This window comes from Dromiciops gliroides, chromosome 1 (assembly GCF_019393635.1).
Source record: "Dromiciops gliroides isolate mDroGli1 chromosome 1, mDroGli1.pri, whole genome shotgun sequence".
Taxonomy (NCBI): Eukaryota; Metazoa; Chordata; class Mammalia; order Microbiotheria; family Microbiotheriidae; genus Dromiciops; species Dromiciops gliroides.
The window spans coordinates 85888765-85905545 of record NC_057861.1 but is presented as its reverse complement, the minus strand read 5'-3'; the positions used below and the strand labels follow the sequence as shown (position 1 = coordinate 85905545).

At 36.2% G+C, this 16781-nt stretch overlaps 1 protein-coding gene and 1 pseudogene across 18 annotated transcripts in view; one reads left to right on the top strand and one right to left on the bottom strand.

Moving 5' to 3' along the window:
- Positions 1-16781, bottom strand: part of PTK2 (protein tyrosine kinase 2) — a 428530-nt gene that overhangs the window by 145472 nt on the left and 266277 nt on the right. For all 18 annotated transcript variants that reach the window (XM_043978984.1, XM_043978985.1, XM_043979000.1 and 15 more), the window contains one exon: positions 8681-8733. In XM_043978984.1, the coding sequence (XP_043834919.1) occupies positions 8681-8733 (53 nt within the window). The remainder of the gene's footprint in view (positions 1-8680; positions 8734-16781) is intronic.
- On the top strand, positions 15845-16252 carry LOC122736644 (annotated as a pseudogene).

The following is a 16781-nucleotide window of genomic DNA, read 5'->3' as shown; positions in this document are numbered from 1 at the left end:
TAAAAAGTGATATTCTTCTATTGTGGTATGGCTGCAAGGCTCAAAAGAATTAAAAATGAATGTTATAAGGGGAAGCTAGGTGGCGCAGTGGATAGAGCACCAGCCCTGGAGTCAGGAGTACCTGAGCTCAAATTCGGCCTCAGACACTTGACACTTACTAGCTGTGTGACCCTGGGCAAGTCATTTAACCCCAATTGCCTCACTTAAAAAAAAAAAAAGAATGTTATATAGAGGACAATGGAGAGGTACATAGTAAGAGTAAGCAATATATAACAAATAAAGAATGGGAAAAAAATAATGTCACTAGAAAAAATACAACCCAAAAAATAAGATGGGTTGGTCAGGTGGCAAGGGTGAGGGTTTTTTTTGGTTTTGTTTTATGTGGGGCAATGAGGGTTAAGTGAGTTGCCCAGGGTCACACAGCTAGTAAGCATCAAGTGTCTGAGGCTGGATTTGAACTCAGGTCCTCCTGAATCCAGGGTCGGTGTTTTATCTACTGCGGCACTGTGGGGCAACAAGGGTGAGTTATGACAAATAAGCCCAATGGTATGATCCTAATATCAGGAGAAATGGAGAAAGGCATACAGCATGATGAGCAGGTATTGATGGAATTTGGAGGGAATATCCAAATCAAAGAGATTATGAGCCTGTTTGAGTAGAGCATAAAGTTACAAAGTGTTAGAAGAGAACCTGGAGATCGTGTGGTCCAAACCCTTCATCTTATAAAGGCATCACAGAATTTGAGAAGTGAACAATATCTTGGTGGTCATCTAATTCAAATCATATGTGAAAAGAATCCCTATTACAACATATCAAATAAGTGGTCAAACAGCCTCTTCCCAACCTCTAAGGAGGGAGAACTCATCCACCTTTGTACTAATCCTCAGGAAATCTTTCCTGATATCAAGTGTAAATCTGCCTCCTTGCAACTTTAACTCACGGCTCCTGGTTCATTCTGTAGGGTCACAGAACAAATTTAATCCGTTCTCGGCTGCTACATTGCATTGCAGACTATGAAGCACCCAGGTTTTTTTTCAGAACAACCGCTAACTATGCCTCCCCCATTCCTGTCTTTATAAACTTTATTTTTTTGGTAACTAAAAATAAGATAAAGAAACTGTGGTACAAAAGGCAGAGACACTTTCCCGTAGTCACACAGTTAGTAACTGGCAGACCCAGATTAAAGCCCCAGTATCATAAATCTCAGGCCAGTCTCCTATTCACAACCCAGCAATGATGATGGTGATTATAGTTTTTCTTAACATCAACAGAGAAATCAGTATAAATATAAATGTTGATTTACTGTCACTGTCTTCATAACATATATAAAATATATACATGTTGACATACATTTAGTTATTTAAATTCCATGACAATATAAAAATTAATAAAGTATCCACGAGATCCATGATGACTTAAGAGACTGGCCTAAAAAAATATAATAAAAATTAAGTAGAAAAAAATTTCCTATTGTTCAGTCATATGCAGTTGAATGTCCAATTCACTGAGTATATAGCTGGCAGAAGTACAACATAATGATGAATTGGATAGGACAAGACTGAGTTGGACTGCATTTGGAAATTGTATATATTCAGAACAAGCCTGAGCAGCTCCCAAGAAGAAAATCCTATCTAATAGAAACATATTTGCAGTGATTCTGTAAGTCTGCAAATCTTTTGAAGTTGCAGGTGACTAGAAAGGTGATGGATAGACACATCATGGGCACAAGCACCTTGTGGTATATTTCAATCACTGACTTTTGGGTACAGAGTGGTCTACAGGATATACTGTAAAAGTGTTAAAGGAGTTGGGCTGATTATAGGGCAAGAGTGGAGGATAAACAGTCTGAAAGAATGAAATGCTGCACTGGAATACTTGAAATGTGAAAAGAACTAAAGAAAGGGTAAATCAGTTGTGGAGAATAGTCCCTACCAGCATGGAAGTTAATTCTAATGAAGACAATCAATACATAAAGAGGAGCAAAGTAAGGAAAGGAGGGACAAGGTGGCTAGGGAAGAGGTCAAGAGGGAATTTGGAAAGTTAACTGGCCTAGGAGTAGATTGAACACGGTTGGTTTCTCCAGAAATGGTGGTCAAGTGAGTCAGCAACCAGGACAGTGGGGCTTCAAGAAGGAAGTTTCTCCAGGATAGCATGAAGACAGACATGAAATATATATGAAAAGAAGCCATGGATGTTTTATGAGTGGAGCTCCCAGGGAGATTTTAAATCATAAATCCATGGATAAGATTAAGACAAATTAGATTTCAAAGTTTTAGAAATCCCTGCGCTAACTAAGCTCTGTTGATTGATTTAAGGACTCACTGGTAAAAAAAAAAAAAAAAAGTCTTAATCCAAAGTCAGAAAGGGCCTGTACGCACATCTAAAACCATACATCTAACTCACACCTATTTGAACTTCAAATTCCAGAAACAGACTCTAATTATAGCTAAAGAAATTTTCAAGTCATGCAAGTCAAAACACTCATTTTATATATGAAGAAAGTGAGGTCCTGAAAAGGAAGTTTATTTACCAAAGTTGACGGAGGAACTAGATGATCTAGAAGGTGCTCCCTGAAGGCCGTGATTCTTTAAGTCACAATGAATAAATCTTACAGTTCCTTGTTTTACTAAGTTTAGAAGACACAAATACCTGGTGGCATTAAATGTGTTCAGAGTTCTGACTAATGCATCATCCCTAAGAAAACTATTATTAATTTTTTGGAGTCCCATAACTGTAGGGTTTAAAACACAAGTTCTTAACATTTTTCTGTGTCCTGGACCCTTCTGGAAGTCTAATGGTCTATGAAACCATCTCAGAATAATGTTTTTTTTTTTAAATGAAATTTAGCCTAAAATTTAAAAAATGATTACAAAGTGAGCCACAATGAAATGTAGTTATTAAATTTTAAAAGCTCACATACCACAACTTAAGAATCCCTTGTCTGAAATGAAAAAAAAAAAGGCACAAAGATATCCTAAATAAAATAAATTCAATTAATCTTCAAGTTGTCTTTACATAAGGGGATTTAAAAGGACTCAACAACTGAGTCAACTAAGTGTATCTATATTAAAGAAGATTCAAGGAATAAACATTTTACTTTACATTGAAAAGACCATAAATTTAGATCTGGAAAGGACCTATGAGATGCTCTAGACAAATAAAAATTACTCATTAAGAGCCAACTCGGGCACTGTGTATACAAAGACAAAAACAAAATAATCCCAGCTCTCAGGAAGTTTCCCTTCCACCCATACATGTATGTGAATAAGAAGTATTTTTGGTGGGCAGGAGGTACTACCTGTTGGGGAAATCAGGAAGACTTCATGTAGAAGGTGGGGAAGCAGCCTAGACATTCTAAGAGGAAGGGATGAGGCAGGAGTAGATTCTAGGCATGGGGGGACAGCCTGTGCAGGTGCCCGGAGGTGGGAGATGGAATGTCCTGAAAGAAGTTTTAAGTCAACAAGTATTTTAATTTATTCAATGCTTACTATATTAAGTACTAGGAATACAAGTGGAAGAAGAAAGAATGATAGTTCCTGCTTTTGAGGAGCTTAAATTCTAAAGGGGGAATATAACATAAAAAGAAGATGAAATGAGGTATTGTTACTCTGTCATTCATTCAGTTCGGTATGATTCTTCAAGACTTGATGGACTCTAGCACGCCAAACCCTTCTATCCTCCACCATCTCTCAAACTTTCATGTTCATTGATTCTATGACACCATCCACCCATCTCATCCTCTGCTGTCTCTTTTTCTTGTTGCCCTCAATCTTTCCCAACACTTAGTTCTGTGATTTTATTATGCAGCCAAAGTATTTAACCTTCAGCTTCAGTATTTGAGTCTGAATTAATTTCTTTAAGTATTGACTGATTTGATCTCCTTTCTGTCCAAGGGACGTTTCTGTGGAGCTCAGTGTTCTTTATAGTCCAACTCTCATAGCCATAAATAGCTACTGGAAAAACCATAGCTTTGACTGGAAAGGTTCAGAGTGCTGTGTATTTCCAAGTCTTCACTTCTCTTGGCTATACATTCCTGGTTTCTTTAATCAGTCTTCATAAGGCATGGTCTCAAGGGTTTTTGTCAATCTCCTTGTATGTTATCTTCTGGATAGAATCCAGTTTATCAAGTTTACTTTTCCTTCCCCACCTCCAAGGAAAAATTTAAAATATTTTTCCATATCATGTAAAAACAATTTTTAAACATTTAAAAAAATTCTGAGTTCCAAACTCCCTCCCACCCTTTCCACTCTCCTCATGGAGAAGCCAAGCAATTTGATTATACATATACAGTCATGAAATCCATATTTCCATATTAGTCATGTTGCAAAAGAAAACAAAGACCCTTCCACCCCCCTCAAAAGCCAAGAAAATTAAAGGTAAAAAAAAAGTTTGCTTTGATCTACATTCAACTTCATCAGTTCTTTCTCTAGAGGTGGATAGCAGTTTTCAACCGAAGTTCTTCAGAATTGTCTTGGATCATTGCATTGCTGAAAATCGGTAAGTTATTTACAATTGGTAATCATCCAATACTGCTGTTACCGTGTACAATGTTGTCCTGGTTTTGCTCACTTCACTTTGCATCAATTCATATAAATCTTCCCAATAATAACTTTCTTAAAATGTGGCACCCAGAACTGAACACCATGGTGCAGATGAGGTATGGCCAAAGGAGAATACAATGAGACAAGCACCAGTTTATTTTTGGAAGCTATGACTCTTAATACAACTTGAATTCACATTAGGTTTTTTGACAGCACATAATATTGCTGACTCACAATAATAATATCAAACAATTATATGGTACATTAAGTTATATAAAGTGCTTTACATATATTATGCCATTTAAAAATATATAAGACCCACAGATCTTTGTCAAAACCTTTATAAAAAAACCCTTCCTCAAATATACCTCTCCCATTCTGAACTTAAAGAACTTTAAAAGTGAGAACTTAATTTTTTATACCGAATTATAAAATTTACAATTTCCCCAATTAAGTTCCATCTTATTAGATTCAGCCCAATGCTCTAGCCTGTCAACTTACTTCTGGATCCTGCAGTCCAGTGCTTGCTATCCTTCTAAGTTTTGTGTCATATGCAAATTTGTTGATGATGTCTGTAGCTAAGTAACTGATAAAAATGTTTGTTATACAGCACAGGGTCAAATACAGATCCATGAGGTATTCCACTAGAGACCTCCTACCACATTCACAATATATTAACAACTCTTTTGAGTCCTGCAATTCAATCATTCCTTAGTTGCTCTAACTGTATTACTGTCTAGTCCATATTTCTTTATCATCTCCACAAGAATAGTATGAGATTTTTTTAAAAAATCAAAAACTTTGCAAACATCCCATTATATCCATAACATTTCTCTTCTCCTCTAGTTTAGTAATCTTGTTTTAAACAAGGAAATGACTTTGGGCTGTGACAAAATATAAAAAAATGACAATAGTATCAGAGTTAATATGCTTATTTAAAGCCATACCAATCAAATTACCAAAGGAATACTTCACAGAACTATATCAAATAATAAAATTTATTTTGAGGAATAAATGATCGAGAAAATGAGGGGAAAAGAAAAATGAGAGGGTAATGAAGGGGCACTTTTAGACCTCAAATTATATTATAAAGCAGCAATCATTCAAACAGGTTAACAGACTACATGCAAAAGGATCAGAAATAATGGAATTCAATTACTCAGTGTAGAATAAACCCCAAAACACAAATTTCCTAGCAAAGTACTCCCTATTTCATAATCCGTACTGGGAAAACTGGAAAGCCAGGCGGCTTATATCAACATCTTATGCCATATTTAACAATAAATTAAAATTAATATGTAACTAGAATCTTAAACACCATGACATATCAAGCTATGGGTAGGGTATAAATTCTAACCAAGCAAGGGATAGGAGCAATTATAAAAGATAAAATGGTATTTATAAAACATAAAATTAGAAGGCATTCTTACACAGAAAATTAATGCAACTAAGTTAAGATGAGAAAAGGTAATAATCTTTGTATCAAATATTTTTGGTAAGGAAAGAGACATATAAAAAAAGAAACATGAGACTAAAAGCCATTCCTCAGAAGATAAGCAAAGAAACGATTCTCAAAATAAGAATGGCAAATTATTAACAATCACATGACAGAAGCCACAAATCATTAATAATATGAGAAATATAAATAAAAACAATGCTGAGGTTTAATCTCATTCCCATAAAACTGGCAAAGAGGATAAAAGACAGGAATAGTTAATGTTGGAAGTATGGAAAGTATGGAAAGAGACACAGGAAAGTATGGAAGTATGGAGAAGTATGGAAAGGCAGGCACAAGAATGCATTTCTGGTGTAGCTATGAACTAGGTACAACCATTCTGCAAAGCAATTAGGAATTATACACGTAAGATGACTAAAATACTCTTTGACCTTTGTCTACTACTAGATATTACTGCCTCCCACAAAATTTCTCTAAGGTCAATGACAGAAAGGCTCTGTATATGCCAAAATATTCATAAGAGCACTTTTTGTGGTTGAAAGTAATTGGAAAACAGAAGAAACCAATCAATTGGGGAAATGGCTAAACAAATTGTGATACATGAATATAATGGACTATTTTTGTGCAATAAAAATAGACAAATATGATGAATACAGAGAACCATGTAAATATTTATGTGAGCTGATGTCATTAAAATAAGCAGAACCAGAAAATAACATACACAATAACCCCAAAAAAACAACAAATAGAAAGAACCACCACAAAAGAAGTGAAACTGAATATTGCTAAATTATAAAGAACAAGTTTGGTACCAAAGAAAAGAGAAGCCACTTTCCATCTCAGCTCCTTTGAAGGGGCTGTGGTTCACAGATATGCCATATTGCATAAAATGAGACTTTTTGGGATATGTTGATCATTTTTAAAAATTTATTTGGGGGGGGGGCAATGGGGGTTAAGTGACTTGCCCAGGGTCACACAGCTAGTAAGTGTCAAGTGTCTGAGGCCGGATTTGAACTCAGGAACTCCTGAATCCAGGGCCAGTGCTTTATCCACTGCGCCACCTAGCTGCCCCTATGCTGATCATTTTTATTGAAATGAGGACATCTGTCCTCAAACCTTGCGGCACTTTTACCATTTTTCATTATCTTTTAAATTTTACACAGTGCCTCAGCAATCATAGCCACTGGCCTTTTCAGTACCAAGCAATATACCAATAAACTTCAAGGCCAGGTGATCTTTATTCATTAAGGGTAAAAAGGTACTCTTAAATGATTTCCTTATTTATCCCATATGTGAGCTCCCACTAGTTATTTTTGTTCTGTCATTTCTAGTAAAAAGGCGATTGTCTTTGTCAGAGAAAACAGAAGCAAAATAGAAACTGAGCATCTTACTTCCTCTTCCCTGTTGTCTATATTGTCCTATTTACAGCAAACAAAAGTCCATGGATCTTCCTTTTTCTCCCAAGAAAATTGTTTAAAATGCCTTTTTTAATGGCCATAGCTTCCCATCCTCATGATTTTCAGTTGCGAGGTAATTAGTGATTGGACAATACAGTTACTGTACAAAGACTGATCCCTACCCTCCTCAGCCCTGCCCAATACCTTCTGAGAATTAAAAAAAAAAAAAATACCTATCAATTCATGGGCTGGTGACTGTCCATAGTGGGGGTATAAGGTAACATCAAATTTATCTTTATATTTAGACCAAAGTACAGGGTACTTTCTAAGTCACTTATATCAGCAATAGTTCAGAAGGGGATGGGCATTGTCAAAATCAGTTTTATAGTCCAAGCTCTGCAATTTTCATAGAACTGAGGAGAATACCTTAGGACATAGTTTATGAAACAATAGGGCCATCGTAATCCTACACCACTAGCTATATTATAGCTACTGTATTCTGCAGAAAATCAACAATGCTATCTTTCTTTTCACTAATATATCTTTTCTTCTCTGGCTAATTCCAGAAAGAGTCATCTTAAACAATGGAACAAAATCTTCTGAAATTTAGCTGATTTAAAAATCAAGATAGCTGATATTAGTCACCAGGAATTTATGACGGACTTAGAAAACAATATACTATTCATAATGGCAAATTAGAAGTTTCCAACATATATATTTTAAATGAATACTGCTTTATTTTAAAGTAAAATATACTATATATATATATATTCATATTCATGTACTTGCTACCTTCAGAAACATATAAACACAATTTAAATTTTACTTATTTCTTGTCTACTTAAGACATGAATTCTGTTTTGTTTTGTTTTGTTTTGTGGGGCAATGGGGGTTAAGTGACTTGCCCAGGGTCACACAGCTAGTAAGTGTCAAGTATCTGAGGCCGGATTTGAACTCAGGTACTCCTGAATCCAGGGCTGGTACTCTATCCACTGCGCCACCTAGCCGCCCTCCAAGACATGAATTCTGACTTAAATCTTAAAAATCGAAACATTCTTAGATAAATCAAAATGATTAGTCTAATTTTCAACCAGAACAACACTTCTACATTGCAAAGCTTTTCCTTTACATTTTAAATCACATTTACTTAGCCTTGGTTAAAAAGCATATTGGCCAAACTCATCAAATTTGGGGGGAGATTATAACAATTGATAACACTACGACAGTACTCAACTGAATAACTATTTATTGAATTGATTAATAGGCTTTACAGTTTTGACCCTTACCTGATACAGAGACTGTATGTGTCCTTACTCCTTGCTTCTCATTGTTGGCTAGCCTGTAAAACAGAGTTTGAAATCTTTGAATGCTGTACATTCTTCATAGACAAGGCTATGAATTCATTCTAACAGGAAACCTACTGTAATTAGCAGGACTGATCCATTTTTCGTGGATATGGAATTATAGAGGGGAGGATATAATAAGGGAAAGAAAAACTAGATTCTACTACTCAAGTACACCTGAATAATTAAAACTTAAGTGCTTAAAAATTTTTAGCTCATAAAAATTAACTAAAACACCATAAGTCAGGCAAAAATGAGAATCAAACTTACATAATATTTTAAATGGCACATCAATTTACAAAACTTAAATATAATGTACATTTGGATTAAATTAAAAAAACTATATGTAAGAATATATTAAGATTGCTTTAAAACAAAAACAAAAATTATAACTGTGTTAGATAAAATAAAATTGGAAACATTACTGAAGATTAGGCATTCTCAAGTTTGGTACATTCTTTAAATCTGAAAAGCATATGAGTTAATATTGCCAACTTTTTCTTCCAAATAGAAAAAAATAATTTAAAAACATCTGGTTGATTGTTAAATAACAGCCAAAAGAGTAATAGCATTTTCTGTTTTACATATGCTGTCAGTGTTTCATAATTTTTTAAAGACTCAAATAATGAAAAAGAATGAAAAATCATATGACTATTTACAATGGCAATTCTAACATTTATTAGCTACTCCATTTATTGATCTACTAAAATACTGTTTTCTTTTGAAATGAAGGAAGCCAAAAGGGATTAACAGTCTTCATTTACAAAATGGCATTTGAACTATAAAAAAGGAAATGTTTTCCAGATGTATAATACGGCTGCCAAAGCCTCATTTTGAGAGTTTTAGGTAATTAGTACAAGAAAAAAATGTATTTGTTATAATATCACTGAATGTATATGAGGAGAAATGAGTTGAAAAAATGCATAATTTTAAAGCACTGACTGAAATATTCAACAGAAACTATCCAAAAACTAAAATTAACTGATGGACATATTTTCTTTGAAAAACAAACAAAAAGCCTCCAGACGTCAAATAATTTCAGTTTGTGGCAAGAATGGTGGATTTGGAGTCAGATGATTTAAGGGCAAATCATGGTTCTTGATTTATCACCAAATGTATGTCACTGGACAAATCAAGCAACTTCAGTTTCCTCATCTGTAAAATAAAGGGTTTGGACTATACAACTTCTTCTTTTTTTTTTTTTTTTTAGTGAGGCAATTGGGGTTAAGTGACTTGCCCAGGGTCACACAGCTAGTAAGTGTCAAGTGTCTGAGGCCAGATTTGAACTCAGGTACTCCTGACTCCAGGGCCGGTGCTCTATCCACTGCGCCACCTAGCTGCCCCATGGACTATACAACTTCTAATGTCCCTAAATTTATTATATTCTCAAATCATTCAGTCAATAATAATAGAAGTACAGAGAACTTTAAGGTTTATTAAACATGTTGCTCATAACAACCTGTGCACCTACCTATTCAATAGGTGAGGAAACTGAAGCTCCAGAGAGTTGTGTCACAATGCTACTGTTACATATCTCTTGAATGGTGTCTTTTAACTGAAGCCTAGGCTTCAAATCAGGGTATCTGGTTTCAAATCCTAGCTCAGGTATTTACTGGCCATGTGGACAAGTCACTTAATCTGTGAACTTCAGTTTTCTTATTTGTGCTTGGCCCTGAGATGTTTAGTAGTTTTATCAGTGACTTGGATAAAGGTCTAGATGGCATATTTACCAAATTCAGAGATGGCACAAAGTTTCAAGTAATAAGGAGGTTATAGTCTCATTATGCACTCTGCCCTGTTCAGACCTCATTTGAAGTACTGTTTTGAATTCTGGAAGGCACAATTTAAGAAGGACATGATAAACTGTAGAGTGTCCAGCGGGATGATCAGGATAGCGACAGGTCTTCAGTGTTTGCCATATGAAGATCAGTGAGGGAAATAGAATCTATAGACTAGCCTAGAAAAGTGTTTTGGGAGAATGACATCCATAGAGAAAGAGCATTGTTAGTGCTTACTATGTATCACGTACTGTATTATCTTCAAGTATTTGAAGGGCTGTCAAATAGAAGAGAGATTAGACTTGTATTTCACCACAGAGGGTAGAACTGTGAGCAATAGGTAGAAGTTTTAAAGGGAAAAATTCGTATTTCACATCACAGAAAATTTTCTAACCATTGGAGGGTCCCTACCACTTGAAGACTTCAAGAAAAAAAGATGTGGTTTGGGGAAAATCACTGCACCTCCCTGGTGGTCCTCATCTGCTAAATGAGTTCACCCAGCTTCTGTGCAGGGCTCTTTTTTCTTCTCTCTTTCCAGGTGATCTCATCAGTTCCTATGGGTTCAGTTATTTCTCTGTAAATTTAAGTGGTCTCAAATACACAGTCCACAAACACTCCTGAGTATGACCCAAACCAGATTAAAATGTAGTTCCTATCTGGTTTTAATGTGCTGATATATTAATAAAAAAGAAATTTTAAAATTTATGGTTTTCTAAGTCACTATGTAGCCCACAGAGATCACTGGGTATGTTTAGTGGCCCTCGTTTCTATTCAAGTTTGGTGGCACTGAGACTTCAACTTAAAATGTCGAAAGATAAATTCATTATCTTTCCTCCTAAATACACACTTGCTCTCAATTCTTTTATTTTTTGTTGAGGACTCTACCATTCTTCTGGTTATGGAGGTTTGCAAACTCAATCATTTTTTACTCTTTTTACTCCCTCATCCCATATACAAATAAAAAAAAAAGAACAAAAAAGCATATCTGAAGTCTTTGCTAGGCACTAAGCACTGAGTATACAAATAGAAAGGCAAGACAGTTCCTACTCTTAAAGGGTTTATGTAGTAGTTGGAGGGGATTGGGTGGGGGTTGGGGAAATAACATATAAGAGAGTTCATCTGAAGGAAAGACCTTGTAATCCTAAGGCGTTAGGAGCAGGATGGCAAGGCCCAGGGGTCTAGAGGACATAGTGGCAGAAAAAAAATAGTTTCTCTCTTGCTTAATTAAGTATGATATTTATTCATTCCCTGAATATCCAAGTAATAAGAGGAACAAAGTCTACCCTGTAGAGGATGGGGATTGATCTGGAGAGGTCAGATCCATAACTCTTTGTGTGTGTGTGTGTGTGGGGGGGGGGCAATTGGGGTTAAGTGACTTGCCCAGGGTCACACAGCTAGTAAGTGTTAAGTGTCTGAGGCCAGATTTGAACTCAGGTCCTCCTGAATCCAGGGCTTGTGCTCTATCCACTGTACCACCTGGCTGTCCAGGTCAATAACTCTTAAGAATGGAGGAATCCATCTGAGGATTGGAATGGAACACGGGCTGTTGAGTTCTCTGTGAATATGGGGAAAACACCAGTTACTTGGTCATGTCAATTCTGTGAAATGAAAAGACTGGACTAAGCAGCCTCTGATGTGTCTTTGAACTCCAGACCTACGGTTCTAAGATTAGATGATTTTACTTTCACTATCTCACATATTCTCTTTTCTCTGTACTCATAAGGCTTTAAATAATGATGTCCTGGAATAACGCAAATGTGTCCTTGCCTCATGCTTTTCCCCACTCCCATCCATGATCCACACAATTACCAAAGTGATATTTCTCAAGCAAAGGTCTAACCACATCATTCTGCTAAATAAACTCCAGTGGCTCCAGATTATCTCTAAGAGCTAATAAGAATGGCTAATATTTAGTGCCAGGCACTGTAGCAAATGTGTTAGATATTATCTCATGGAATCCTTACAACAACCCTGGGAAATAAGTGCTATTATTATCCTCATTTTTACACATGAGAAAATTGAGGCAAACAGAGGTTAAGTGACTTGCCCAGGATCACATAGCCAGTAAGTGTCTAAGGTCAGATTTGATACTGGGTCTTCTTGACTACAGGTGCAGTGCTCTATCTACTGAATCACCTAATGATTCTGTCGATGCCTCTATTCAGCTTCAATAGCTTATTCAATAATATGGCCTTAAAAACATCCTTCCAATTTTATATATTACCACTCTTCACAAAGTCTATGGTCCAGATATACCAGCCTTCTGGCTGTTCCTAACACAGAACGTTCCATCTTCTATCGTTGTGTCTTTGTACAGGTTATCATCACACTTGCCTAAAATTCCTTCCTTCCTTCCACACTTACACCACCTAGGATCTCATGTTTCCTTTGAAGTTCAGCTTAACTACCTTTTATATGAGATTGTTGCTGATCTTACAGATGCTATTACCTCCTGCCTTGCACTTAATGCGTGTGTGTATGTGTGTGTGTGTATACACACACACACACACACACTTAAGTACATTCTACTCTTCTCAAAAGAACGTAAGTTCCATGAGGGCATGGAGTATTTCATTTTTTACTTTGTATCTGCAGTATATAGCACAAAGTACTTTATACACAACTAATGTTTAATAGATGCTTACTGACTGCATTTAGCATAGGGGAATCCTATATGGGTTGGATTATATAGCTACTATGATTCCTTGCAATTCTCAACTTTGTGATCCTATGACAAAAGGAACAATAATATTTATACTTCCTACCTCCGTATATTTTCATGAGGAAATTATAGACTTTAAATAAAAAGTGGGGCAGCTAGGTAGTGCAGTGGATAAGGCATTGGCCCTGGATTCAGGAGGACCAGAGTTCAAATCCAGCCTCAGACACTTGACACTTACTAGCTGTGTGACCCTGGGCAAGTCACTTAACCCTCACTGCCCCCCCCAAAAAAAGTGCTATTATTATTGTTGTTGTTAGTACTAAGAGTTTAAAAAAAAACCTATGCAATTCCTCCAACAAAGTTTCTTTTACACTCACCGAATTTTCAACTTAATCTATTATTAATTTCCTGCTAAAAATCTGACAACCATTTATTTATTCAATTATGCTGTGCATGCACACACACACACAAGCACATATAAACACACATAGCTCTGTTAGGCACTGGGAATAATTTTTTAAAATCAGGAGATAATCCCTGCTTTCAAGATGATACACTAGAGTGGGGAGATGAGAAGACAAAATATATGCACAGATAAATATAGAACATATACACAAATAAATGTAATTTTGAGGTGATCCCATGCTGTGGTTGTAAGCAAGGAGGAGTGAGTAATGAATGCAGTACTGCAGGGAGCAAAAACATTTTTGGGACAGTATGCTGGTGGCTCTAACCATTGCTTAGGGGAGGAGTCCCTGAGCTTGAGAACCTGGACAGAATTCAGAAAATAATAGTAAGGAGGACCTGAGGCCTCAGGAAACATTACCCACAATTCAGGATTAAAATCTGATTATTATAATAAACTACTAAAAATAAAATAAAACAAAACTGAAATTAAAATGAGTAAGTAGAGGAAAAAGAATATGGTTACAGATAGCTACTTTGGTATAAAAAAAGATCTGGGTTCATACTCAGAGGAAGATAGTGAGGTTTAAAAAAAGCCACTCCTGGGGGCGGCTAGGTGGCGCAGTGGATAAAGCACCGGCCCTGGACTCAGGAGTTCCTGAGTTCAAATCCGGCCTCAGACACCTGACACTTACTAGCCGTGTGACCTTGGGCAAGTCACTTAACCCCAATTGCCCTGCACACACAAAAAACCAACAACAACAACAAAAAAAAGTCACTCCTACCCTAAAGAGTAACATCAAATGGTCACAAGCTCAAAAAGAAAATTTTGGAAAAACTTGAAAAATTAGAAAAAAAAATTAAAGCAATCCAAGAAAACTATGAAAATAAAGTAAACTAATTGCAAAGAGGTTCAAAATCTTAAGGGGGAAAATAATTCCTTGAAAATTAGAATTTGGGCAAGAGAATAATAAAACTAGAAAAAATAGAAGAGAATCTGAAACATCTCATTAGAAAAACTGATCCACAGAACAGATTGAGGAGAGATAATATGAGAATTGTTGGATTAACTAAAAATTATGATCAAGAAAAGAATCTGGATACAATATTACAAGAAATTATTAAGGAAAATTGTACTGAAGTTCTAGAATAAGGGGGTAAAGTAGAAATAGAACAAAAATCTACTGTTCACCACCCGAGAAAGATCCCAAGAGGACAACTTATAGGAATGTCATAGCCTAGTTTCAAAACTTCCAGATTATGGAGAAAATATTGTAAGAAATAAGAAAAAGGCAATTTAATTACCGTGGAAATACAGTCAGGATTTTATAAGACCTACCAGCTCACACTCTAAAAGACCATAGGTCTTGGAACATTATATTTTGAAGGGCAAAAGAGCTGGGGTTGTATCCAAGAATAACAGCCAGGAAAGTTGAGTAGAATCCTGAATGAAAAACAATGGACATTTGACAAACTGAAAGACTTTCAGGCATTTATCACAAAAAACCCAGAACTCAATAGAAAATCTGATATAAAAGATCCAGAAGAAATATAAGGAAAACATTAAAGACACATTATAAGACATTCATAAAGGTCAAACTGTTTACTCATTATATATATGAAGATGCTATCAGTATTCTTAAAGCTGTCATCATTACTAAGGTAGTTTGAAAGGAAGGTTGGGGCTGAGTTGTATATAATGGAGTGATTCTAAAAACCAAAACTGGTTAGGAAAAGGTAAAAGGGAGCACTTATAAAGAGGGGGTATGAAAGGAAGAACTAATAGAGAGGAAGAAGGGAGGGGTAATATTGGAACTTTACTTTCATCTGGGTTGAAGAGGAAACAATATGTACATCTGGAAGGGTGTACAAGTCTTCTGTCCATGTAGAGATGTGAGAAAACTGGGGGACAGGGCAGGGGAGGGAATTAAAAGGAGTGTATGTACTGGATTTGGGAGGATGGGAAGAACTTTTGAAGGGGTGTATGGTTTGAGATGGGGGTTTGGAAAGAGCATGGAGGGAACTTTTGGAGGGGTGGGAGGAGAAAATTAGGATAGGGTAAAAAGAGAGGCTGAGAAAGAAAACAATGAGTAAAAATAAGATGGGATATTTATAGCATCTCTTTTTGTGGTGATAAAGAACTGAAAATTGCAGGGATCCCCATCAGTTGAGGAATGGCTGAACAAATTATAGTATATGGTTGTGATGGAATATTACTGTGCTTTAAGAAATGATGAACTCCCTTCACCCCCAGAAGCCAATATGGGTTGCATTCCGACTAAGACCGTGAAGAAGCTAGCGTGGGTCATCATTGAAAAGTACTACACCTGCCTGGGCAACAACTTCCACACCCACAAGCCCGTGTGCAAGGAGATTGCCATCACTGCCAGCTAGAAGCTCTGCAACAAGATTGCAGGATATGTTACTCATCTGATGAAGCGCATCCAGAGAGGCCCTGGGAGAGGTATCTCCATCAAATTGCAGGAAGAAGAAAGAGAAAGGAGGGATAACCATGTCCCTGAGGTCTCTGCTTTGGATCAGGAGATTACTGAAGTAGACGCTGATACCAAAGAAATGTTGAAACTCCTGGACTTTGGCAGTTTGTCCAACCTGCAATTTACCCAGCCCATGGTTGGGATGAACTTCAAAACACCAAGAGGAGCTGTTTAATGTTTACTTTTGCCTTCTTTCCAATAAACTTGGGAACTGCCCCCCCCCCAAAGAAATGATGAACTCACTGATCTTAGAAAGGCAGGGAAAGACTTGCACGAAATGATGAGTGAAATGAGAAGAACCAAAAGAACATTGTGTACAGTAATAGCAATATCGTTTTAAGAATGACTCTGAGCAACCATGTCATTTTGACTATTATAAATACACAAAAATAAAAGACATATGAAGAAAGATGTTATCTTCAATCAAGAGAGAGAATTGATAAAAAGCAGTATATATAGAATAATGTTACACATACACATATGTACATACATATATGTGTATATATACATACACACATACACCCCTACTTCTGTCTAATGTCTAGGACTTGGGTGGAGGGGAGAAAAAAAGAAATTTACATGATAACTTTGTCGTATATTTGGAGGGAATAGTAAGTTGTACATGGTAGATTTATAGTTTCATGTACAATCTTTTTTTATTGTAATGTGTTAGGGAAATTCTTGCTTTGTTCTGAGAAATGAAA